Source organism: Cladophialophora yegresii, assembly GCF_000585515.1.
Source record: "Cladophialophora yegresii CBS 114405 chromosome Unknown aczIN-supercont1.3, whole genome shotgun sequence".
Classification (NCBI taxonomy): Eukaryota; Fungi; Ascomycota; class Eurotiomycetes; order Chaetothyriales; family Herpotrichiellaceae; genus Cladophialophora; species Cladophialophora yegresii.
This window is the reverse complement of record NW_006913047.1, coordinates 916,911-941,339: the sequence shown is the minus strand read 5'-3', so window position 1 is coordinate 941,339 and position 24,429 is coordinate 916,911. Positions and strand designations below refer to the sequence as shown.

The window sequence follows — 24,429 nt, the reverse complement described above, 5'->3', positions numbered from 1 at the left end:
AGGTAGGTATTTGAGCTTGGCATCTGAATGCGGCTCATCTCAACTTGCCTCGAGTTGGTACATGCCAAAAACTCGCACAGGAAAGCATGCTGCGTTCCTTCCGGTACGGCTCCATTGTGACGGCTCAATACCCAGTACGTGGAATCAACGGGAGGAGGGCGGGTACCGCCAGCGACAATTGACGAACCGTTCCACCCCATCAGGTTTCACCGTAACCTTGACAGGACGTGTTTACAGCCCGAAAGGCTCGATCTGGAGACCCGACCCAGTTCACGTACGCAGGAATGGGATGAGAGTAGGGAGATGCTGACTACAGACGTTTTCCTAACTCGTCCTCGGCGTCTTTGTGGTGCACGCCATAGACCTAGTCGGAAGTTGTGAGATGTGAGGATCATGGTGTTTGTGAAGGGAAAGATACAACTTTGGTTTTCTCCCATACAGGCGTACGTACGTTCCAACGCAATATGCGGGAGCCTGAACCCCAGCGGCCTGGCTTCCTCTGCGTTCCAATTACGATCCGCAAACGTATGATGAAATCGTGCCCCGTCTTGTGACTGATAGCGAACGAAACGAACCGCCACGGTTCGTGGCCCCGCGTGCACCCCCGACTGACTGGTCGCTGACGTTGTGAATCCCTTGAACCTTCCAGCATCAGGCGTGAAGAGACCACGCGTAGACCACGTCCTCGCCGCCCAGATCATGCGCTGGCTGAAATTGCCGCTCCGGGACTAAGTACACCACTCAGGCATCCATCCCTACTACGAGCTCCACAGGCTGCACAGTCCATCTGTGTGTAGGTATGTAATATGTGTGCATCTTGCACGACCTGGGGCTGGACTGACCGTGTCGGACCTCGTGCCACCCAGCCACTCGCCGCCCAAGTCTCAGGCCTCCCACCACACATCTACGAATGCGCCTTCACAATCAGAGCAACAAACTGCCCGTACGTGGTCCCTTTCTCCCTGTCGATCACCTCGTCGACATCTGGCTGCATGAACAGCGCGAGCGTGTTCCTGGCTATTCTCATCTTGCTCGACGCCGCGCCGGACCCGGTCTTGCCGGAGTTGACGCTTGGCCCACGCACGAAATGCGGTACCGCCTTGAAGTGTCCACCTGTGATCATCTGCAGTGCCTCGCCCGTTTGAAAGGCAATGCAACCAGCCGGGATGTCGACCTTGACGACCTCGCCGTCGCGCGATCTGATGTACAGGCCCGCGTTGGGGTCCGGGGACGTGGGCAGGATGGATAGACCTTGCGGCGGAAAGGGAAATGAGGACGACGGTCTCAGTGGTGGCAGGGGATCGGACTCGTCGATGTACAGCGCCGCCGTCAACGCCGTGAGGCAGCCGTCGTCCAAGTGCGTGGCGCACCACGAGACAAAGCCGGCGCTCGTAGCTTGCTCGGAGTTCGAGGCCGATGCGCATGTTGCCGCGTGAGGTTCCGCCAGCGATGGCTCGTGAGATGTCTCGGTCGGCGGGAAATAATGCAACAGCCGCGCCTTGGGCGTCCGGCTCGTCCGCACGATGTGTTCGAGATGCCCGCGTCGGTAATCGGGGACGTGGACTCCTGCGTACGTATCGACAGCCCGCGCGACCAGCACGCCGATCTCGAGGAGCAGCGTGCAGAGCTCTTCGAAGGTGGTCCTGAAGCCCGGCATTGCGGTCTCGGACGGCCACAGGTTCGTGCCCGCTCCTCGAACGGTCGTCGACGGCATGCCCGGGTTCGGGTTCGGGTTCCTGTTCGAGACGATAGGCTCAGGCTCAGCCCCCGGGAAGAATGGGTGACAGTCCACGTAATATGAGCCTTTCATTGTGTCGTAGGCGCCGTCGCTGAGGGCTTCTTTGCCGTGGCTCCATCCTATCTCATAGTGCGAGGCTGCGTCGGTGAGGGCGTCGAGGTCTCTCTCAGGCAGGTGCGCCAGGTAGGACGAGTAAGCGAGCAGTTTTTCCCGCAGGACCAGGTACCGGACTGGGAGATCGTTGACGACGAGGATGCCCAGGGAGGATTCGCCGAATGCGTCTTCGAGGGTTGCGAAGGGTACCGAACCCGCTGTGAGGTCCTGGAGACTTACGGTTGTGGCTTTCATCTCGGGGCGTCGCTCGCCTGTTGAGGCCACGCGTCGATTGAATCAACTGGCCGTGCTGAAACTCCTGGTCGAGGATGCGACTCAGGGTTGAGATCTTGACGTGTAGGCGCCGAGTAGGGTGTACTCCGTAATGGGCACGACATGATCAGTTGACGGCCGACTGCTCCTTTGGTACATATTCCATGCGTCAACCATACGTGTGTATCCTGGCTACCCCCACTATCGAGTACTGTATCAGTATCATCAGTACCTAACTAGGCACGAGTACATAATTGCTGTATCTGGTGCGGCGGAGATGTGCGGCGTTGAGCTCTCAGTTTTCTCTGCTCTCCGTTGCTCGCCCTGCCGTGCCCACCCTGCTCTCGTCTCCCGTCCTCCCCCTTGCGGCAAAGGTACCTACGGTACTCATGATGTCTACATGCAACGGACCTTCCTATACGAGAGAGGCTCGCCTGATTGCTGACGTATCATGTCGTGCCGCGTCTTGTTATCTTGACGCGTCGGTGCCGGGGAGCAACGACGACTAGAAAGCACCCCGCGTAGCATTCTTGTGAGGGCAGTGTATTGCCCAGTACATAAGTACTACACAAAAGTACATACCGTGCTTGTCCGAGGCCACGGTACGTACGATGCGCTGCCCGTCCCTTTCTCTTTCTCTGTTCCGCCGCTCTTCCGGCCCAAACAGCAGGATGAGCGGTGACTCGGCGCCTCCCCCAGCATACACTGTATCCGAGAGGCGTGATGGTGGTGGTGATGCTGCTGCTGTGCTACCAGACGCAACCAGGACCAAACGCACCCGGCGCGTCTTCCACGGCCGCATCATCCACAGTAAGTCGCTCAAGGAGATCGAGATTCTGCCACAAGCCAGCCTCGGGGTCGACGACACCGGCACCATCGCGTTCCTAGACGCCACCGTCACGTCCGCGGGCGAAGCGTGCGCCAAACACAAGGGCTTCACGCATGCCGAGCAGATCACGCTCAAGCCACTGCAGTTCCTGTTCCCCGGGCTCATCGACACGCACATGCACGCCCCGCAGTACCCGAACATGGCGCTAGGCATGGAGGGCGATCTGAAGGAGTGGTGCGAGAACTGGACGGACCCGATCGAGGCCTCGTACACGGACACGGCCAAGGCGCACCGCGTGTACCGCGAGATGGTGCGCAAGGAGCTCGACAACGGGAGCACCACGGTGGCGTACAACTCGAGCATCCACCGAGAGGCGACAAACGTGCTGGCGGATACGTGCCTCGAATTCGGCCAACGCGCCATCATTGGCAAGCTGTGCATCCTCGTCGGCAGCACGCACGGGAACTGGGAAGCGAGTGCCACGCAGAGCATCGCCGACGAGGCCAAGGTCGTCGCGCACATCCGGCGGATCGATCCCACGGGCAAGCTCGTCATGCCGTGCATCCAGCCTCGAGCCGGGTCGTATGTGCCGCCGGAGCTGATGCGCGGGTTGGGCGGCATAGCCAGTGAAGGCGAAGGTCACAACGAAGGACGGATGCGCGTGCAGGCACATATGTGCGAGACACCCCTGGAGGTGTCCGACATGCACGACCTCCACCCCGGCTTCGCCAGCTACGCCGACATGTACGACCACTACGGCCTGCTCGGCCCGCGCACCATCCTGGCGCACTGCATCCATTTGAGCCGCAGGGACATGGACGTGCTGGCCAAGACGGGCGCGGGCGTCGCGCACAACGCCAACAGCAACACGTGCCTGACGGACGGGTGGTGCCGTGTCCGCGAACTCCTGGACAGGGGCATCAAAGTCGGACTGGGAACCGATTGTTCGGCGGGTTATTCCATCTCGATCCTCAATGCCATGAGGCAGGCGAGTAACGTGTCGAGACATCTGACTATCGCGACGGACGAGGCAGGTTGGAAGCTGAGCTTCGAAGAGCTCGTGTATCTGGCGACCATGGGCGGGGCGGAGGCGTGCTCTGTGGATAAGACGGTGGGGAACTTTGAGGTGGGAAAGGCGTTTGATGCGCTCGTCGTCGATGTGGGCTTGGATGATAATATCAACACCAATGGGTGGGAGCGTGACGATATGGCGTTGTTGAAGAAGTGGGTGTTTATGGGTGATGATCGGTCGATTCGTAAGGTGTTTGTGGATGGGAGGTTGGTGGCGGGGAAGGATCTGTAGAAGTGAACTGAATACTGGACACGGAGCACTGATTGTGAGCAGTTGGTTACACGGGCTTCTAGCTCATCGCATGTCATGGAAAACCAGACTGGAAACCACTCAATGGCGTGCAAACGAGTGTATATTGGTCAATATGTATGCACTCTGTTCCCGGGATGTAAATATCAATATCATAGATGCGACCCCCAGTCCAGTCCGGACAAGTGCCTGTACCATGTCGCTCAACCATACTAGTACAAGGTGTGGGTATCATATCGTAACAGCCCAAATCAATCAAATCAATTAGCCAGCCCGCCCCATCATGTCGTCGTCAGTTCTTTCCGAACAAGTGCCTCGGTACTGTCATGAGCACCCCTCGGTGAACGATTCGAACCACTCGATCCAAATCCCACAAAGACGCCAGTCCATTCCGGACAAGTGCTTGTACAAAGGCGTGGTAATGTACAAGTGAGCGTTGACATTGACCCAGGCTCCCTAATCCTCAAGCCGCTTCGGTCCTGGAGTGGGCTTGACGTGATGGATACCCTCGTGAAGGCTCGGGATGCGGCCCTCTAAGATCCCGCCTCGTCGAGGACCCGTGAAACGTGTGCGGCCTGTGGTCATCCACGTGATGGCGGCAATCAGACCACATACGCCAACAGCGGCTGAAGTGTAGTTCATGTTGCTGCCGTTGACGGGGCTGATGGAGGGGAAGTTGAACACGATGGCAGCGAAGGTCAGGTACAGGATGCCCACGACGTTGAAGAGCATGCCGAAGCGACCGAGCGAGTAGGCGCTGTCAATCGAGTCCCTGCCCTCCAGTCGGCCCCAGATGCGGACGAGAAGTGGCATGATGTAAGACAGGTAGAAGCCTTCCGTGGAGATGCCCAGCACAGTGTTGAATCCGGTGACCGAGCCGAAGTAGATCGCCATGAGGGCCATGTTGACAACAAGGACAGTCAAGATACTGTACACAGGTACATGGAGTGTAGGATGGACCTTGCTGATGGTACCGGAAAAGGGCAGCCCGTGATCGCGCGCGAAAGAGAATACCACTCTCGAGCTCTGTGCCATGAGGAAACACAAGCTGACCAGGGCGATGACAGTCACCAGAGTCGTAAGGCCAACCGCGCCTCCCACGCTCCCGGTGGCTTCGTAGAAGATGGCGATCAGAGGCACACCTGTGGAGGACGTCTCAATCGCCCCGAGGTTGCGAATGCAGAAAAAGGCTGCAATCAGGAAGGCGAAACCTGTGAACGCACCGATCCAGACAGCCCAGATGATTGCTTTCGGAGCGTCGTGTCTGGCATTACGCATCTCCTCGGTCATGTGTGCCGTTGCATCGTATCCCGTCATTCCAAAAGCGGCCTGGAGGATCCCCAGCAGACTCGCGTACGAGTTGCCAAAGCCGGTGTTGTTGTTGAACTCTTTGAATACGAAGGATGCACTCGCTTTGTCCTGATCCTTGGCCAGAATGACGATGATGATAACCACGAACGAGAGAAGGTTAAAGGTGATCATTACTTTGCCAAGCTTGTTGAGAAGGTGCCGGCCCCAGACATTGACTGCAGCGGCGAGGATCAGAACGAGATAGCACACGAGGCACGTGTGCCACCTCTCAATCACGAAGTCTGGATGTGCGATCTGTGCCATTCCCAGCACGAAACTGGCCCCAATGAAGCCATTCGCCGCTCCTGCGGACAAGAAGCCGATGACAATGAACCAGCCGCACAAATACGAGGTGAGTCTTGCCCATTTCGACGGCGACAAGATCGCAACCCACGAGTATTGGCCACCAGCCACAGGGAAAGCGCTGCAAATCTCAGCGAAGGAGTAGGCCACAAAGAGGGAGAAGAAGGAGACTCCGATCCAGCTGTAGATGATGACTGGCGGACCTCCTGCTTGAATGGCAGCCACCAAAGAGCCCCCAAGCGCAGTCCAGCAAGTCAAGACGGAAAAGGCGAAGCCGATCATCCCGAAGAGCGAGAAGTCCCGTTTGAGCTCCTGCTTGTAACCGAAGCTCTCGAGATTGAGGACATCCTCGGTCAATGCTGCGGCGTTGCTGCGCGACGATAGTTCGTGGGTAGTCATCGTGATGTTCTCTCAAGCCTCAGTGACGACGATATTGTTTCAGACATCTCAATTGCACGAGGTTTCCATGAACCGTATAAATCCCAGCGAAAAGGAGGCCTGGGCCAGTCGTTTCCATCCTTATCTGCAAGGACGGAAAGACAAAGGGCTCCCATTTAGAGCTGTCTGACTTGAGCAGGTGGATAACGTCTCTCCTCGTGATAAGCGACTTTGTTCAGAGCGAGGATGTATGTTATTGGCGGCCAAAATACACTTACCGTGAGACAACCACTAGCTTGCCCCATCCACCATAGGAGATCTGCGTATCTATGCAAGAAGAGTTCTGAGTGGTGGACTGAACGAGAACAAGCCTTGGACAAGCTTATCTCGGCAGGCACAAAAGATCGGCCGTTGCATGATGTTCCCGCTGCGGAGGAATGCACGCCGGGGATGTCCCACAACGTCGAAAGAGGAAGGTGGCCGGTTACCGGAACTCTGGATGCTGCTGAATTAGCATGGCCTAGCGCGGCATGTAGGATATAATGCCTAGTTATTCCGAAGCAAGTCATCTGCAGGTGAGAGCGCTGAGAGGGACGTGATTTACTGGCCGGGAACAAAGGTGGTTCAACAGATGAGACTTGTGGCACTCTGGAACATAGTGTAAAGCGACGGAATGGTGGACAGAGTGCCAGTATGGTTGGACGTCGACACAGGTAAGCATGAATTGTGCTTGGCTCAAAGCCGGGAAGAGTGCAGTGACTTCTGACATTGCGAAGGCCACGATGTAGGAGTCCCCTTTCCATGCTACCAGCCAAGAACACGTCCAACGGACACCACAGGACGTCTTTGCCATTCTCATTGCGGCGCATCATCCACGGTTGAATTTCCTTGGTGTTAGCTCAACGCACGGTAACTCTCCTCAAATCCACACCACGAACAACTCGAGCGCCGTCCTCAGCGCCGTGGGCAGGCCGGACGTCAAGGTTTATCCTGGATCTGTCAAGCCCTTCTGTCGCGAAGAAGTCGATACGCCGGACATTCATGGTGAACAGATCCCGTACCTGTGACTGCATGCTCAGAGTACTGACCATACTCAGGTCCCACGGGTCTCGGTGGTACGACTCTCCTCCCCCAGCCAATGAACAATATTGTCCATGATGTAAACTTTCTTGTCGCCACTCGCGACGCTATCATGGCACAACCTCCTCATACGGCGTGGTACGTGGCCACCGGGCCTTGCACAAATGCTGCCCTGTTGTTCTCAGCCTATCCCGAGGTCGCCGACCATCTTGCTGGGTAAGTTGGAATATGCACTCCAATAGCGTCCGGGAGGCATCAATATTATCCGGGCGTTAAGGAGACAAGACGTCGCTTCTAATGGTATCCTTGTCTTAGTTTGAGCATCATGGGTGGCGCTGTCGGAGGTGATTTCTGCCCTCAGATCTCGAAAGAGTTTGGCAAAACGCTGGGTCAAGCTGAGGGTTTTGGAAACGAGACTCCTTGGGCCGAATTCAACATCTATTGCGACCCTGAAGCCGCGCAGGCAGTCTTTTCGAACCCTGTGGTATCAGCGAAAACCACTCTCGTCACACTCGATCTGACACATCAATGTCTGGCAACTAAAGAAATCCGCGACCGATTCTTAGGCTCCGAGAAGCCCAGTCAACTGCGCCTCTTCCTTCACGAGATACTCACCTTTTTCGCACAGAGTTATGTGGAATGGTTTGATGTGTACGAGGGCCCTCCTTTGCATGACCCACTCGCCGTTGCTGCCCTATTTGGGTATTCTAGTGGCATATACGAGGATGATGGCGACCGATACGCTGTCAAAGTTGTGACGGATGGAGCACACAGCCCGCTTGACTCTGTGAGGGGACAGGTGGGCAGGACCATCGTCAAGAAGGTGGAGGCAGGCGTAGATGGTGTTGCGGAAGGCGTAAGGATACCTAGGCATCTGCATACGCATGCATTCTGGGATGTCTTGGAGCAGTGCATGAAGACTGCAGATGAAACGACATTAGCCTCGAGGCCGTGACCAAGGTGATGTGGTATGGAGCCGTATGCCGTACAGCAATGCCAAGAATTACGGTGGGGTTTAAGGCCGATCTCACCTTCCTCGCACGAGCCTCCCACCCTCCCCGCGTACCACATTCACCACCATTCGTACGGACATGGCGCAAATATGTCGCCAGACTCGGAGGGTCAATCTGTAAGCCGGCACGGGGCTAGGTGAAAGTGGACGCGAATGATTTGAAGTTAGTACCGGAATATGCCGTAGGCGTCGTGAATGTCAGTGACATAAAGGACTCGTCCGAGTGATCCAGTCTGTACAGATTGACACGTGAAGTCAACATGATACGTAGCAGCCGTGCAAATAATGACCGACTCGCCGTGATCGGTCTTTTGTGCGAAGTGATATCAGTCCCCGAATTTGATGACGGGGCCAGTGCCATTGTGTTGACGTTCATTGACTCGCTTGAGACGTGCTAATTCGTGGTGAAATCGCTCATTGAGACTCTGATCGGAAGAGCCCCTGGTCACATCAACCCTCCCAGGTGAATCAAACCGCCTTTCCAGAGCGATCTTCGAAGCAAAGTCGTCAAAATCTGCTCCGACTATATTCAAGCTCTGGAGATGCCCTTCTTCAATCTCGACGAGGACCGGCTGCCCCAAGTATTCGTCGCGGCAGCTCAACTCCCAGATGTTTAGCACCACGCCAATCAGCTTCTGCACGAATTCCTCCAAGGGATACTTCTCTGCAAGGCGGTCGAAGCGGTTTTTCCGGGCCACGATAGACGCGTCCGCGGCGATGGAGAATTCGTGAAGCGTGCTGATGCGTAGCTTCGTCCATTCAGGGTCTTCCACCCCAGGCGTGGAGACGGAATGGTTACGCAAGCGTAACATGTCGTTGACCAAATCCATGACTTCCTCATCATAGCTGGCTGTTGCACCTAGGTCAGTTGTGTCTCTGAGATCGACGTAACCCCAGGAAAAGCAGTCTTCCAGTGTTGGCAAAGCGTCGGCTTGACAGTTCAGAGTTTGAAATCGTAACGACTCGAGGCCAGTCCGGAGCATGAGTTCACACGCAACTCGCATCCAGCGCTGGTCGAGACTCTGGTCTATTAGGTCCGAAAACTTGGCCGAGATAACCATGAACCGTGGTAACAAGTGGAAAAGCAACAAGATCTTGATGCTCTGTGGATCAGAGTAGGGACTTGATGTGTCTGGATTTGTCCAAGCTTCATATATTTGGCGCTCCACGTCCTCGTCGACGCCATCGGTTTTCAAAGCTGTGGCTGAGCGTTTCTCCAGTCTGCGAAAGTATCTTTGTCGTGCTGCCTGCCACTTTCGGCGAGCTTGGATATCTTCTTGTGTGCGGACTTTGAGTTTCTCCAGCATTGCATCTGTAAAATGAGGCGCGGAACTTGATGACAGACCGGAGAGGAGCACCAAGAATTCTAGAATGTCGAGTCTAAACGTCAACCCTGGGCTATGCTCGTAGCTGGAGTGACGCTCATTGAAGATCTGGATGAAGGAGTCGAAGACGGTCAAAAGGCGCAGAGCATCGCGGGATCTATCGCCCTCTTCGTTGTCATCGAGCCCGCGCGAGAGCAAACGCAGTTGTGCCTTGGTCGACTGAAACAGTGTGTAGTCGAGGATCATGATGTCCACGTCCAGTTGCAGATCGGGGTCTGAGCAGCGGATGTCATTCACCATACTGCTGACACTAGGGCCTGGCATCTCCTTGGGACGACTCTCTTCTAGTATTGCCTCTGGTCACGCCTGGAGGCAAAGGGAGCGAGTTCTTGTCGGACGAACTTGCCTAGACACATAATGTGAATTCGTCTCGGCTGATTATCATGCACGGTATGCGGTGTACGAAGTTCAGCAGGCCATTGGTGCACAACCACGGCATCTGCAGCTCAAGCAGGCAAAGTGGTATGTTGGTGCTGCCAATGACGTGAATCATGTCTGTGTTGTTTCTACTGAAAGTTGAAACAAGATGGACAGAGCTGGAGTAGTCCGTTTGAAGTTTACATTCGCTTTGTGCCGCGGTCCTTTCTGGGCATCCTAAAAGGTTGTATTGTGGGTGGGACCCAGGGTGGCCAGGGCACAGCCCAGGGCAACCTCGGATTGAGATTTGCTGCATCGTCCTAGAGATTCTTGGACAACCGCAGATTTCTCCACCACAACCCCATGTACTGTATTCATTCCAAAACAAACGCCCTCGCTATGCAGTCGTCTCTACGGGGTATATATGCATGATGAGCCTCCAGGGCCCAACAAAAATCTCTATCCATGACATATCATCTCTTCTTCCCTTTTCCACCCTTGACCGGTTTTACCTGGGTCAATGGAGCAGCATGATTCTCCTCCTCAATATGGTTGAATAATCGCGTCTTTGAAGGAAACTCGGCCTTGCATACGACACACTGGAACTCCGCTGCAGCTTTCCGCGCAGCCTTTTTGGCTTTCTTCTGCTTTGCTTTACCGACCTTTGGCTGACCTGTTTGTTCGGGGTCGGACGGAACGGGAGTGCCAGACAAGCTCAAATCCTCGAGTGTCACAGAGGCCTTCTCGAAAGGTTCTTGGGCCAGGCGGTCTTCGACATCCGATCGGGGTGCGTAATCGCCGTTTTCATCTGGATAGGCATCAGAAACCCCAATGTCCTTCTCCGTCGTCGCAGTGCCGCGTTTCTCATCTGTTGGGTCTACGTCGTCGGGATCAGACACGCCTTCAGATATGTGTGCCTGTTGAGCCGGCGAGTCTTCAGAGACTCTGGCGACTTGATCTGCATCGACATCTGCACCACCGTGCTCCGCAGCAGTGTGTTCACTATCCAGATTGAGCTTGTCACCTTCAACCCGCATCTCCTTCTGAAGTTGTTTCAGTAGTTTGACGTGTTTCTTGCTCTTCTCATGTGCTATGAACTGGGGCTCGCTTTTGAAGGTCTTGTCGCAGACCACGCAATCATACTCGTGTTCTTCGATTTCAGACTCACTCGAGAAGCCTCCTTCGTGTTGATCTTTTGTCCTTGACTTGGCCCAGTCTGGTATGGCATCTTCTCCGGATCCTTGAAACTTGGCCTGCCGTGCTGCTCTTGATCTCGCGGCCTGTGCTGCAGCCGCTTCTCGGAGCGCCTTTTGCCTTTCAGCTTCGGAAACTTGGTTGTTCTGTACGCGAGGATCCCGTTTTCGAACAAAGGCGATGAGGGTACGCACGGCCTCGTTGTATTCTTGGATGGCCTCATCCCGTATCTTCTTGTTCTCCTTCTCCATCAGCCTGCGAATCCTTCTGTCTGGTGCATCTGACAACCGATATTGATCTTTCCAGGCATAACTCTTTCTCGTAGCAAACCCAGTCCATGCAGCGTAGAAAGGCCGAACCACATCTTCATAATCGTCGTCGCGGTGTCCGAAATCTGGGTAGTCCATGGAGTCTTCGTTTTCCCACTGGCATGCAATGTCTTCCTCCTTGGCTAGCTGCTTGAAGAAGTCATCTAGGCCACCAAAAAAGCCGCTAGGCGCGTCGCTGAATTCCACACGACCATTAAACTTCATCATCAGTTTCAGCACATCTTCCGTCGTCGTCATGCGAATGTTGTATGAAAACTCATCCCAGCCGGAGCCAGCGGCCCCGTCTCCGCGTAGTAGAACGTCTCTGTGTGAGTCGTACCATGCTCTTTCTTGTGGATCTGAGAGGACTTCGTAGGCAGACTGGACTTCAGCAAACAGTCGGGTGGTTTCTTCCACGTTGCCATAGTTTCGGTCGGGGTGTAACTCAAGGGCTTTCCGGCGGTAGGCTTTCTTGATCTCGTCATCGGTCGCTGTCCTTTCCACGCCAAGTAGGTCGTAGTAGTCTGCCTTCGCTGGCGCCTCGTCTTGAGTGGCATTGCCAGTAGATTGTCGCTGGCCCATGTCTGGGCAGGGCAAAGGATTATTGTTGGGGGGTGGAGGAAGTAACGCCACAGCCCAAATCCATTAGACGAGGCACTCCCGAACGCCCTGATCGAACCAAAGACATAAACCGCAATATTCTGGAACGGATCTAAAGCCTGGTCGACCTGCTGCGCCATTTGTTTGCCGTTCGCTTAAGTCCGTCCTGTTCCGCAGTAGCCTTCAATTCTTGTTCCGCCAATCACGCGTCGGCGTCGGAAAAACTTTGACTTTCACTTTGGATTCTGATTCCTTGGGTGCGCACGGCACGAAGTCCACATGTCATCCGGTGCCCTGGGACCCCAGCGTTATGGGACTTTTACTCCCGGGTCCGTGTTTCCGGGGGCTCCCATAAATCGCGCGTGGCGGTTTCCAAGGTCTGGGGCACGGCGACAAAATGGTTAAATAATGCGCTTACCCGCCTTTAAGGGCCCCCCCACCCATGAAATGACCATCCCAAGACGGAACACAGTCACACGAGCACTCGGGTGATTAACAGCTAAATATTCGCCTCACCTATTCTTACTCCTGCGCCCAAACCTTCTCTTTCCTATCTCGACAACCTGAGGATGGTACACCATGAAATTCGGTCAGGATTTCGAAGCAACCCTCGCTCGTGGCGAGTATCCTCCTGAGTGGGTCAACTCAGCCATATCTTACAAGAAACTCAAAAAATGCATCAAGCGTGTACAACAAGAACTTCTGAGCCTTGGTCTCGATAAAGACACTCTAGACGCCTTATGGAAGCGCGTCGGGTCCAGTGACTTAGGTGCCGACCAAGGGACAGCTGATGGCCTGCTCCAGTACACTGTTGATGATGGAGAAAAGGTGACCTTCACGCCGAAGTTGACGATTGTCATTGACCCCCGCGATGGCTCGCCAATGGATGCCTGGCTCAGTCCTGAGACGCGGAGGATTCTGCGACGCCTGGCCAGGTCTTCTCGAGCTCACATTGACCACACTGTTCAAAGAGATGATTCTCCGGACGAACAACGCAGACCCACTGGTGAGTCAGGATCAGAAAATGACAAGCACCAATTAGAACTGGTGGAGGTGCCTTTGACTGCAGACTCCGAATTCTTCCAGACACTGCGCCACCAACTGGCCTGCCTTGACGACCTGCAGAGATCCGAGTATGCCCGGCTTCAGGCCGAAATCAACCAGCTAGGCAGTGAACTGCGCGCGCTGCGAGCAAGCAAGTCGAAGCGTTCAAAAAAGGAAGTCGAGACTTGGAGGAAGATCTTTGAGCTCTATTCGGATGCTGAAGTCTTTCTGTCCTCGCACGAAGCAGACGCTGGGGCGCGCGACGGAGCACATGCTCAAAAACAGTTACAGACTTTCACACAGTCACTTTCTGCACAGCAAAAGAAGGCCCCCTTTCGATTGGGAGACAACGCCAACACCGCTCTGTCGCGGTTCCTGCAAATTAACGTCAACCTCGTACGACTGATCAAGTTCCAAGAGATCAACCGCACCGCACTCAACAAGATCATGAAGAAGTTCGATAAGCGAACATCCCTGCCCGCAAAATCCTCAGTGGAGCAATCACTCACCAAGTCCTCACCCTTTATCGTGCAAGATTTGGCCAAAGCCACATGCTTCACCATCTCGGAAGAAGTGTTGAGTGTCATTCCCCAGCTCAACGACTACTTGTGCCCAATCTGTTTCAGCATCTCTTGGAGACCTGTGCGACTACGCTGCGGTCACCTGTTTTGCATCAGGTGCATGATTGTTATGCAACAAGAGGAGAATAATCATTGTCCACTCTGCCGCGAAGCGGTGGTCATGGAAGCCACCGAGAAGAACATTGACTGCGAAATGGTCAAGTTCCTGCTAGCCAACTTCAAGGTCGATGTGAAGGAGAAGCAGAGGCAGAATGAGATTGCCGCTGGGATCGATCGCTGGGGTGCTGCGTATGAGCATGCTCAGAAGGACAAATGTGTGGTTATGTGAGAGAGGCCGGGAGGAGGGTTTGCTTTCTGAGCGCATCAGTGTCTAATGTCTATACCCACGACTATTACCAGCCAGTGACTTGCTTATGAGCGAGGAATTGAATGAATCTCGAACCAGAGTTTGGTCGCTTGGGCGAAGATTCTTGTTCAAAGTGTTGACAGAAAATCCGAAGCATGGAATCTGAGAAGGGTACTCGAAAGCCCTTGGGACAGGCTGCCAGAGTCAGTACCAACATCATTCTTGTGCTTGTGTTTCCGCTTCAGGCTGCGGCGCATGTAGAGTTGTTGGCACGTTTGGCTAGCGGGCCATCAACAAGGAACGCGTCGTGGGCACCTAGTGAGCACCCATACGTATTAGGTGGTGTCTCTATGAGTGGGGTGCCAGTTGGTGCCAGTCTGGTGTCTGTTCGGTAGAGATGACCTCATAGCGCCAAGTGAGCAGCTTCTCGCCAATCAGAATATCGCGTAGATGTTGTCAGCTTCACCTCACTTTCCTCTCAGACAGAGGCACGATCAACATGATCACCGCCGAGACCCTTACTCCCTTACGGTTCTTCTCATGTCATGTATCAATACTGTCTCCACCACAATGCGGGCACGCTTCTTGTTGTGTGATGTTCCGATTCAGCAGAGGCCGCTGTTGATGCTGCCGAAGTCATGAACACGAATCATCCAGAGGCCAACCCTCTCCGGCAGCCACCATGGTGTTGAAGACTTTGTTAACTTTTGACACGAATGACTACAGATCTAGATTCCAGGGATACTACGACCCACAGCTGCAGAAGAAAGAGGTCGTCCTGATCGGAACGCTATACTCGAGCACGGCGGGCGTCATCAGTGGCGTCGTTATGGCTCCCGAGACCGGAGGTGGTTTACCCGTCAGTTCCGTCGCTAATGGCAGGGCAATGGAACTTGTCGAGCGAAAGCTTGCAACCGTCCGAGCCGAACTCAAGAGTCGTGGGTAGCCTTTGCACCAGAAGACAACGTGAGTCTAAGCTATCCCTGCGGCTACAGGTAGCGTAGCAGGCGCGATCGGTGTACTCCCGGGCGTGGAAGGACATCCGGTCGGCACTGTCGTTGGTGCCGCTCTGAACCTGGTCGGAGTCGGGACACAACCTCTTGACCATGTCCAAACCCCTCCAGACCGCCCAATCAATCAAGGACCGAACAACTTGCAGAAATTCAGGAGGTCGCTGACCGAGTCTGCGTCCTCGAAAGCCCGATCCCTGCAGTGCCCTTTCTCATCCGAACACAAGGATCTATTTCGCAAGTACAACAATCTACTGAGAAGTAAGAAGACACTGGAAGGACGGTAGCAACAGCTTGGTGTGTCGACGCTAGGAGCTGCGGGTGAGAAGTGGTACTGGTACGTGATCTACCACTACCCTCGTGATTCAGAACTGACGACTTGAGACATCCAAGCTTGCCGATAAACGCGCTCCCACGTAGCCTTGACAAAGCACCAGAGACCTTTCCCATCCAACCCGTCCTTACATCCTCCACTGTGTGTCCGCTCCAGGAGCTAGCCTCTTCAAGAAAGGGTGCTGGTTCGCCGGAGCTGGAGGGCTTGCTGCGTATCCTTCGGTTGCAGCTCAATGGTATACCAGAACAGCGCAATTGCCATGACAGCCGCCATCAGGATCGCATCGAAACAATACATCGGCCACTCATATGAGTTCAGATATCCATCCTCGCCTTGCGCGTATTCCGCCAGGCGATAGGTGTTGCGAGCGACCATGATGATTCCAATCAGGTACAAGGACAACAGAATCCGACCCAAGGGTAGACCCGACTCCTTGCACCGTTGCCAGAGGGCAAGATGACGAACCCGGGCTTGCCACGTTCCTGCAACGGACAAGAAGAATATGAAGAACACGATCTGCAGAGCTAGTCCCGCCAGGACAACATCTCGCGCACCCTGGATTGCAGATACGGATTTGGCATTCCCTAACCACGACACACCGCTCGATTGGACCTGCAGGCAGAGCCAGTCGCCTAATAGGAAGACTTTTGACATCCACTTTCTCTTTATGGGCGCGTATCGTTCTCCATCTGCGGCAGTAATCAAGCGACCGAGGAACATGTAGACCGAAGCCGCGAGAAGGATTGGCGACAATACAATGAGGAGCACCTGGACAAGGTACAAGGCTAGGCTGTCGACGTGGTAGTGGGATGCTGCTCGAGTGAAAAAGCCGATGACTTCACCTTGGAGGCTGTCAACAAAAAGTACCTCCGGTGACCGACCTGTGGCTGAAAACTTACAGGTGCCCCCAATCATAAATGCTATGGTGAATTTCCGCCTCGGAGTCGACTTGACCATCATTGCAAGATGCGCTATTGTCAAGATCGCGAAGATGAGTCCGGCGGCGATCGCTGCCGGGACGGAGGGGACATAGTGCTTGTAAAAGTTGTCGACCTTCGCCATTGGGGCTCAACTACTGCAATTGTCGATGCTGACCGCTGGGCGGATCAACTCGAGGTGGCAGCGGCATGAAGCACTTTATATACCCGGGGTACCATTTCATACCGAGCCCCAAGACAAATGTCGTCCAGCGACCATCATGCACCACGGTTGTACATCAGCAAACTATAGCCAGAGACCGCAGAGACAAGCAATTAATATTGCTGCCTGGGCATGGTGGGAAGCTCATCTCTCAGCGAGACATTATCCACATACCGAGTAATTACACTACGCTACAATCTTGATGAAGAGTTGCTTGGCCAGTTCAGGGAACAATTAACCCTTGGACAAGGCTGTGCGCAGCATTGGCGGTTTCCACAAGGGGCACCGCGGCAAAATCAGGTTTAGCGTACGCGTATCTGATCCTTCTCCCAATCACTGCTGCCTGAACTGTCCATCTCCTGATTACCACTTGCTGGACGTTGGACCGGATCCTCGCTCGTTCAGCATCGGTAATTCAAATCCAGGTGTCGCATCTTCCTCGGGAGGGCAGACATTTCCGGCATAGAATCCTCGTATCGTCGGAACAGGCACTGTGCTGGGGCGCTCAACCACGCGACGAGCTCGCTACTGTCCTTGGCACGGCACATGCTATCATATGTGGCATGCCAGGCCGGAGACCGCACAAGAAGTCCAGGACTGGATGTTACAACTGCAAGCGGCGGCGTGTAAAGGTGCGTGGCATCCTTGCATGCTATCTTTTCTGCCACAGATCGATGGCATTGGTGGTGGTAACAGCGAGGACCTCTCCGTTACAGTAGCTCTGCCGAAGCGACATCAACACAAGCTGCCTCCATTCGCTTCCAGCAAGCCTCTCCACTGACGCTCTCCATAGTGTGACGAATCCGGGCCGCCATGTTCAAGCTGTGCTATTCAGCAAGACGACTGTATATATCCTTCCACGAGGCTGGCCCCTCCACCGAAGCCACAGGTCTGTCCATGTCACCATAAGTGTCACGGCCAAGAACCTAGAAGCAACCCCAGCACTCCACCAGCGCCCTCTTTCGGCCCTCAGGCGAACATACTGGAACTGGAATTGTGGCACGAGTGGACCTTGGACACATATGAACACTTCATCAATGACAGGCAGAACGACAGCCGCCACGCCTGGCGGGTCCTGGTCCCAAAGCTGGCATTGCAATGTGATTATCTAAGATCCGCCATCATGGCCATTTCGGCAATGCATATAGTCCTCGAATCCTCCAACGCAGCACCAGCAACTATTTCGCAATACATGCTCGCTGCCTTGGAATATCACAATGCCGCCTGTCAAGCCTTTGGCAATGTCGGTGATCACAAGACACCTCGTCCCAATGATGACGGCGAAACAAGCTTCACAACCATATTCGCCTTTTCCATCATCAACCTTGCATTCATCCTCGGGTTGCCGCAGTGTCCCGTAACCTCTGGTAAGGATGCGCGAGGAGGCACCGACGTCGTGGCAAACGTCACAATGCTGTTCAGGGTGCTCCAGAGCGTCGGCTCCGTCATCAGCTCAGACCTCGACGGGTTTTCCAAAGGACCGCTTTCCGTCAGCCTTGACCTATTCTCCGCGCCACGGTGGCGGGAGCCGGATAAGGACACAAAGGTGGCACTGATCAGACTGCGATGCATCGTGGAACGTGAAAACGGGCCCCAAAGCTCCTCCGACGTCAGCGACCGCTATTCGCAGGCAATCACCTGGTTGGAGAAATGTTTCAGCTTCTATAGTGACGAGAATAGGGATGTTGTTCTCAAGTGGCCGATGCTGTTGGATATGTGGTTTGTACGCACGCTCGAAACAGGTGGAGACCAAGTCTGCTGGTTGATCGTGTTGCACTGGGCTGTGATGCTGCATTGGTTCGGGCGTGGGAAACGGTTTACTGGGGATCTGGGTGCGAGACTCGTGGACGAATTGTCCGAATCCATGCCGGGGAAGGATGACCTTTGGGAGGAGAGCATACAATATGTGCGACAGCAGGTTGGTCTACAGCAGAGGATGAAACAAAGCGCGGGGGAGGTGTTTGATGATGGTACACTGGCTTCAGCGCAAACAGAGCCCTACGTGTCGGGTACAACTGCGTGAAAGCACACGAGGCATTCGTCGTCGGTACACGCGCCTCGAAAGCAGAACATGCCAACACCCGACCATCGACCTGTCAACCTGGCAAAGGTAAGTACCAGCCTAGCCTAGTCAACTCGCTATTCCTTCGCAGCACCCTCAACAGCCTCTAGCGCATCGACGACATCTTTGACAATAACTTTGCCCATCTTCATGAACGCGGCCATCGTCGCGGACATCCTCTTCTCATCCCCACTGGACATCACATCGGCCACCAAGCGTGGCACCACCTGCCAAGAGACGCCGAATCGGTCCCTCAACCAGCCGCACACCTGCCTCTTTTTGTCTTCGTCGCTAGCCCCCTCGGTTAGATTGTCCCAGTAGTGGTCGATCTCTTCCTGGCCCTCGCAGATGATCAGGAAGGAGACGGCCTCGGTCATGGCCATTTCTTTGGGCCGCGAGTTCAAGGCCAGCCATTTGGTGTTGTTGAGCGTGAAGGAGACGGACATGACAGAGCCAGGGGTCTGGCCGTGCATTTCTTGTCCAGCGGAGGTAAAGTGGTTGATTTTGTCGATCTGAAGGAGGGGGTCAGGCAGAAGCAGACAGGAGATCAGAGACAGACATGACATACCGAGGAGTTTGGGAAAATAGAGACATAGCGCCGGACCGCTTCCTCAGCCTGGGTCTCGAAGAAGAGACAGGGCTGGAGGGTGATTGGCGCGCCGGACATTTCGCAGTGGTTAGATTGGTTTTGCGCTGGATCAGTAAATGCTGAATTGGCTGGACTCGATGCTTGGGTTGGATCAAAGCTCGCTGGACGAAGGACACCATGAGAGGACACGAGGCATGGGACGGATTTATACCTACTCGCACCCGCATTGAAAATCGCAGCATGAGCATACACGATACATGTGTGATATCCATGTTCTATCAAGCATTCGCTCCTCACGGTTCTCCTCGTGCCCAGCAACAATTCAGGCTTCAACCAGGCAACAGTCGCGCCAAGCGGCAGCATGATTGGGCGGGAGCGATATATTGAGCCGCCTCCGAGCCAGGGCAGCAGACCACGACGGTGCCATCCCACTCAACTTTGTATAGCTCCTAGGCGATACTAATCAAGATGCCACAAGAAAAGAAAACCCGTCGATTGCAATCCGAATACGCTGCTGCTACGGTGTATGTTGTGCCGGCCAGCCGATCACCCTGTCGACGCCCCTCCCATCGCCCCCCCCCGGAGGGTTAATCTCACTTCTTCATCGCCGTCACCGTTTTGCCGGTGGGCTCGCCCGTGTTCAACGTCACGCCGGCCCTCTCCTCCCACCGCTTCAACAACTCTGTATGGTCGGCCGTCGGGGCCAAGATGGACGCCGCGTCCTTGAAATCCCTGATGATCAAGTCCGGCAGATCAGTCTTGAAGCCCGTCCGCTCAAACACCTCCTTGGCAATACCAATGTCCTTGATCAACAGCGCGAGCTGGAACCCCGACGCATACCGCCTGGGCAGCGCATCCGTGGCATAGCTGTCCGTGGTGGAAAAGTTGCGGCCCGTGCCCACGTTCAAGACGTCAATCATCTGCACGGGGTCGAGGCCGAACTTCTGGCCCGTGACCAGGGCGTCCGAGAGGGCCACGATCGACGCCGCCGACGTGTAGTTGTTGAGCGTCTTCATGACGTGGCCCGCGCCCAGCCCGCCCATGACGAACACGTACTTGGCCATGGCCTGCAGCACGGGGAGCGCCCGATCGATGGCGTCCTTGCTGTCCGACCCGACCATCAGCGTGGCGTCGCCCGTGTCGGTGTCGTGCAGGTGGGCTTGCGTGACGGGCGAGTCGACGAGGTGCAGACCCAATTCGGCCAGATCACGGCCTAGGGATTGTGTGTCGTAGGGCGACGACGAGGACGTGTCGATTATGACTGTCCCTGCGGGAGAGTGAGTACTAGTATGGAATGAATGGGATCCCCCGACGGGGAGCGCCGCCTACCTCGCTTCAACGCCTTCGCGATGCCATTCTCGCCCAGCACGACTTCGCGGACGACTTTCCCTTGCGGCAACATCGTGACCAGCACGTCGACGTCCTTGAAGCCCTCAGCCCCCGGCGCCGCGACTGTGGTGTTCTTGTTCTGCTGGGCAAAGGTCTTCTCTCGCTCGGGGTCCGCGTCCCGCACGATCATCTGGAAGCCCGCCCTGGGGATGTTGGAGGCCATCGAGGCCCCGGCCTTGCCGAGCCCGATGTAGCCCACCGTTTTGACCGAGTCGCTTAGGGAGCCCATTGTGTACGGATGCGGAGGGCGATGCTGATGCTGCTGCTGATACTGCGAAGTGTCGTGTAGCGGTTATACTGGTCCCGAATCCCAAGCCCAAATTGACGATGCCTCGTTGGATGTTGATTTGTCAAAGTATTTATTCGTGTCGTAACCTAGTCAACGTGTCTCGTTGATTACTGGAGACAGTTCCGTTGCAACGAACTCGACTCTTTTATCTACCTGTGCTAAGGGTATCGAGCCACGCAATTAATTCCGTCGCGGAAGAAAAGGAACAGATCCGAGGGGCACGAAGATCAAGAATGAAGATCCCGCGGTGCAAATCTCCATGTTGCCCGCGCTGCTCAGACTCGTGACACTCCCTCGTCAGTCACTTACTGGCCGTCGTCAAACAATGAGGGGTGGCCCTGTCTTCCCCATTTTCCATCCCTCGCTTGGCCCCGCGGCAACGCGGGACCCCACAAACTCGTAGTACGGTACAGCGTGTACTGTGTACAAGTGTACGAGTGTACGTAGGTAGCCACTAGCCACTAGGCACCGGCGGGGCCTTGGAGAACGGGATGAGGACTTGGTACGGAGTAAATCGTAGCTTGGAGCCTTTGCCTTTACCTTTGGCCGCGCCGAGCTTCGAGTTCGAGTTCGAGTTCGTGGCAGCCGACTTTCGACGCCAGTGGGGGTGGGTGAATCCCGGGCACGTGTGGACCGCCTAGAACTGAAGTGGGAGAGAGCCCAGTGGGCATTCGCCATGAGACTACCCCGTATGCCCAGTAATTATCCAATATGTCAAGTATCCAGCGTCGGTTAGTATCCAAGGACCCACGACTCGCAGGGAGCACTGCTGGGCCTTGTTCACGGCGCCCAGTCACCAAGTCAAGGCGACTCGGCAAGCCCGGCCTTGGAGCACAGTGGTTGAGGCAGTTAGTGACCTACAGTAGCTGCCCTGGGCAATCCATGTACGACGAGCGGACTCCCCCAGTCGCCTGCCGTTTGAATCGTCGTTGGCAAGTCGTGTTCCCCCGGCGAGCCTGGGTATTGGGCACTACACTCCTCACGGTACACGGTACATGCTTTTTTTGGGGCCTTTTGCCTCCTCCGCGTTCCGCTGCCGAGCGATGGGGCAATTCCTCAGGAATTAGACGGGCCCGCCGATATCAACGCACATCAACCACAATGACACCCTTGAGCTCACGCACCTACTACTCACTCGTCCTTGGTAATATACCCATTGTGTAAGAAAATCTACAAAGCAGTCGCGAGAGTACCGAATACCGAACAACGATTATTGATTCCTGATACCTATCGATTCCACCGCCAAGCAAGCAAGCAAGCAAGCAAGCAACGGAACTGTTCCAACCACCACAGCGCAACCATGGGGTCCCTGGCGCCGGATTCCCCCCTGAAAGGTAAGATGAGGACGGAAAATCAGATACCGACCATCGGGAATTCTGAACTCCAAAATCAAAACCCCCTACTTACCTCTCCCAGTCATCATCGTGGGCGCCGGCCTAGGAGGCTGCGCCACCGCGCTGGCCATGCACCACGCCGGCTTCGAGGTGGTCATGTTCGAAAAAGTCCGAGAGTTTCAGAGGCTCGGCGACTCGTTGGGCCTGGGCGAGAATGCCTTCAAATTGCTGGACAGGTGGTCGCCCTTCCTGCGCGACCGGCTGATCGAGATCGGGAACAAATCCGAGCTGATGCAGATCCGGCGATGGCACGACGGGAAACTGCTCGCGCAGCAGCCCTTGATGGATATGGCCGGGTATATTGGCCATCGGGGCGACTACCACAAAGGGTTTTTGCAGGCCGTGGCGGAGAAGGGGATCCCCTTGCATATGGGGGCTGAGGTGAGTGCGAACGCGTGAGCGCAGCGCGAAGCCCGCGGAGCGTGGAGCGAACGCCGACCACACACGCACACCCCCTGGGTGGTGGCATTTTTTCACTGACCGAGTATAGGTAATCGACTACGACGACAAGACCCCGAGCGTCACGCTCAAGGACGGGACGCGACATACCGCGGACGTGGTTGTCGCGGTAGACGGTACGCACAGACGATAGGTATTTCCAAAAGACACCTGCTCATCCGTGGCATTCCAGGCATAAAATCCCGCGCCCGCGAACTGGTGCTCGGCTTCGACGACCAGCCCAAATCATCGGGCTACGCCTGCTTCCGGGCCTTCTTCGACGGGGCCAAACTGCAAGGCAACCCTCTGACCGAAGAGTTTGTCGCCAAGGAGTGCGTCAACATCTGGATCGGCAAGGACATGCACTGCGTCCAAAACACCTTACGGGGCGGCCGCGAGTTCAACTGGATCATCACGCACAAGGACACGGCCGACGTGCGCGAGTCGTGGTCCCAGCCGGGCGACATGGACGAGGTGCGCCGCTTGGTCGAGACGCTGGACCCGCGTATCGCCACAGCGATCCGCATGACGGACGAGTGTCTGGATTGGAAGATCTGTTATCGCGATCCCATCCCCACGTGGGTGTCGCCGAACCATAAGGTCGTGCTGGTCGGCGACTGTTGTCACCCGCATTTGCCGACGAGTGCGCAGGGCGCCAGCCAGGCCACGGAGAGTGCGGCGGTGCTGGCGCAGTGTCTGTTGTTGGCTGGGAAGGAGAACGTGCCGTTGGCGGTGAGTACGCGAGTGGAGCGCGCGTGTGCGCGTGCAAGTGGGCGGCCGGAGCGAGGAAGCGAGCGAGCCCTTCTCTGCGTTCCCTCGCCCGACCCTGCCTTGTCTTGCCTTGTCTGGCCCTGCCCTACTTATCCTTACCCTTGCTTTTCCAACCCAACGTCCTCGAGCTAATATCACCATGCGCGCATAGACACGAGTCTACGAAAAGATCCGCTTCCCGCGCGTCCGCCGCGCGCAGACCAACGGCGAAGACCTCCGCGACAGATGGCACACCGCGCTGGACCGGATAGGCGAGGGTGGCGAGATCGACCCGAAGAGTCTGCTGATCATGGTATGTCCACGTTTCGGAGAATTACTCCCTTACTCGCGCTGATTGTCACCCAGAACGCCGTACTGTACGACTACGATGCCGAGGCGGATACGCGGAAGCGGTGGGCCGAGATGTCGGCGGTGGTGAGTGAGGAGTTGAGGACCGGGAAGATCACGCCGTTGTGTTGAGTTGATCCTGCGGAGCGGAGCGCAGCGTAGCAGTTATACCAGTATTGACTATACTGGATTTGATTGATGGCGGTGCTGGTCTTCGAGGAGTGTTGATTGTTGAATATTGAATGTTGATTACTGGAGTATTCAGTGTTGAGTTTTGAACATTGAGTTTTGAATATGATAATTACCATAAGCACAATACAGTACCTTATGACCGCATCTCGAAATTACTACCCTGGGTTTGATTAATCATGGTGCTGAGGTCTCGGAGGAGTGCTGAACACTGAGTATTCATCGTTCGAGTATTGGACATTGGACATGATACCACAACTAGAGTACAGTATCTGTGACTGCATCGTGATTGCTCTATCTATCAG

The 24,429-nt window shown here is 55.3% G+C and overlaps 13 protein-coding genes across 13 annotated transcripts; 6 read left to right on the top strand and 7 right to left on the bottom strand.

The window, feature by feature from the left end:
- Positions 1-904: 904 nt before the first annotated feature.
- A1O7_04046 (uncharacterized protein) lies at positions 905-2,086 on the bottom strand (the record flags this gene model as incomplete). Its single annotated transcript, XM_007758062.1, has 1 exon — positions 905-2,086. One exon carries the CDS (start codon positions 2,084-2,086, stop codon positions 905-907), a length of 1,182 nt encoding a protein of 393 aa, XP_007756252.1.
- A 689-nt stretch (positions 2,087-2,775) lies between these two features.
- A1O7_04045 (uncharacterized protein) lies at positions 2,776-4,236 on the top strand (the record flags this gene model as incomplete). The annotated part of the gene is made up of 1 exon (XM_007758061.1): positions 2,776-4,236. One exon carries the CDS (start codon positions 2,776-2,778, stop codon positions 4,234-4,236), a length of 1,461 nt encoding a protein of 486 aa, XP_007756251.1.
- Positions 4,237-4,710: 474 nt separating this feature from the next.
- On the bottom strand, positions 4,711-6,306 carry A1O7_04044 (uncharacterized protein; the record flags this gene model as incomplete). The annotated part of the gene is made up of 1 exon (XM_007758060.1): positions 4,711-6,306. One exon carries the CDS (start codon positions 6,304-6,306, stop codon positions 4,711-4,713), a length of 1,596 nt encoding a protein of 531 aa, XP_007756250.1.
- Positions 6,307-6,958: 652 nt separating this feature from the next.
- A1O7_04043 (uncharacterized protein) lies at positions 6,959-8,320 on the top strand (the record flags this gene model as incomplete). The annotated part of the gene is made up of 5 exons (XM_007758059.1): positions 6,959-6,998; positions 7,062-7,069; positions 7,125-7,329; positions 7,383-7,581; positions 7,681-8,320. The coding sequence occupies 5 exons, from the start codon at positions 6,959-6,961 to the stop codon at positions 8,318-8,320; spliced, it is 1,092 nt and encodes a 363-aa protein (XP_007756249.1).
- Positions 8,321-8,703: 383 nt separating this feature from the next.
- On the bottom strand, positions 8,704-10,002 carry A1O7_04042 (uncharacterized protein; the record flags this gene model as incomplete). The annotated part of the gene is made up of 1 exon (XM_007758058.1): positions 8,704-10,002. One exon carries the CDS (start codon positions 10,000-10,002, stop codon positions 8,704-8,706), a length of 1,299 nt encoding a protein of 432 aa, XP_007756248.1.
- A 590-nt stretch (positions 10,003-10,592) lies between these two features.
- On the bottom strand, positions 10,593-12,203 carry A1O7_04041 (uncharacterized protein; the record flags this gene model as incomplete). Its single annotated transcript, XM_007758057.1, has 1 exon — positions 10,593-12,203. One exon carries the CDS (start codon positions 12,201-12,203, stop codon positions 10,593-10,595), a length of 1,611 nt encoding a protein of 536 aa, XP_007756247.1.
- A 597-nt stretch (positions 12,204-12,800) lies between these two features.
- On the top strand, positions 12,801-14,174 carry A1O7_04040 (uncharacterized protein; the record flags this gene model as incomplete). The annotated part of the gene is made up of 1 exon (XM_007758056.1): positions 12,801-14,174. One exon carries the CDS (start codon positions 12,801-12,803, stop codon positions 14,172-14,174), a length of 1,374 nt encoding a protein of 457 aa, XP_007756246.1.
- Positions 14,175-14,874: 700 nt separating this feature from the next.
- A1O7_04039 (uncharacterized protein) lies at positions 14,875-15,489 on the top strand (the record flags this gene model as incomplete). The annotated part of the gene is made up of 2 exons (XM_007758055.1): positions 14,875-15,130; positions 15,188-15,489. 2 exons carry the CDS (start codon positions 14,875-14,877, stop codon positions 15,487-15,489), a joined length of 558 nt encoding a protein of 185 aa, XP_007756245.1.
- Positions 15,490-15,704: 215 nt separating this feature from the next.
- A1O7_04038 (uncharacterized protein) lies at positions 15,705-16,598 on the bottom strand (the record flags this gene model as incomplete). Its single annotated transcript, XM_007758054.1, has 2 exons — positions 15,705-16,378; positions 16,436-16,598. The coding sequence occupies 2 exons, from the start codon at positions 16,596-16,598 to the stop codon at positions 15,705-15,707; spliced, it is 837 nt and encodes a 278-aa protein (XP_007756244.1).
- A 1,201-nt stretch (positions 16,599-17,799) lies between these two features.
- Positions 17,800-18,699, top strand: A1O7_04037 (uncharacterized protein; the record flags this gene model as incomplete). Its single annotated transcript, XM_007758053.1, has 1 exon — positions 17,800-18,699. The coding sequence occupies one exon, from the start codon at positions 17,800-17,802 to the stop codon at positions 18,697-18,699; it is 900 nt and encodes a 299-aa protein (XP_007756243.1).
- A 116-nt stretch (positions 18,700-18,815) lies between these two features.
- A1O7_04036 (uncharacterized protein) lies at positions 18,816-19,405 on the bottom strand (the record flags this gene model as incomplete). Its single annotated transcript, XM_007758052.1, has 2 exons — positions 18,816-19,250; positions 19,307-19,405. 2 exons carry the CDS (start codon positions 19,403-19,405, stop codon positions 18,816-18,818), a joined length of 534 nt encoding a protein of 177 aa, XP_007756242.1.
- Positions 19,406-19,920: 515 nt separating this feature from the next.
- A1O7_04035 (uncharacterized protein) lies at positions 19,921-20,945 on the bottom strand (the record flags this gene model as incomplete). Its single annotated transcript, XM_007758051.1, has 2 exons — positions 19,921-20,594; positions 20,657-20,945. The coding sequence occupies 2 exons, from the start codon at positions 20,943-20,945 to the stop codon at positions 19,921-19,923; spliced, it is 963 nt and encodes a 320-aa protein (XP_007756241.1).
- A 1,360-nt stretch (positions 20,946-22,305) lies between these two features.
- A1O7_04034 (uncharacterized protein) lies at positions 22,306-24,067 on the top strand (the record flags this gene model as incomplete). The annotated part of the gene is made up of 6 exons (XM_007758050.1): positions 22,306-22,339; positions 22,422-22,780; positions 22,890-22,974; positions 23,031-23,569; positions 23,760-23,900; positions 23,954-24,067. 6 exons carry the CDS (start codon positions 22,306-22,308, stop codon positions 24,065-24,067), a joined length of 1,272 nt encoding a protein of 423 aa, XP_007756240.1.
- Between the last annotated feature and the right edge of the window lie 362 nt (positions 24,068-24,429).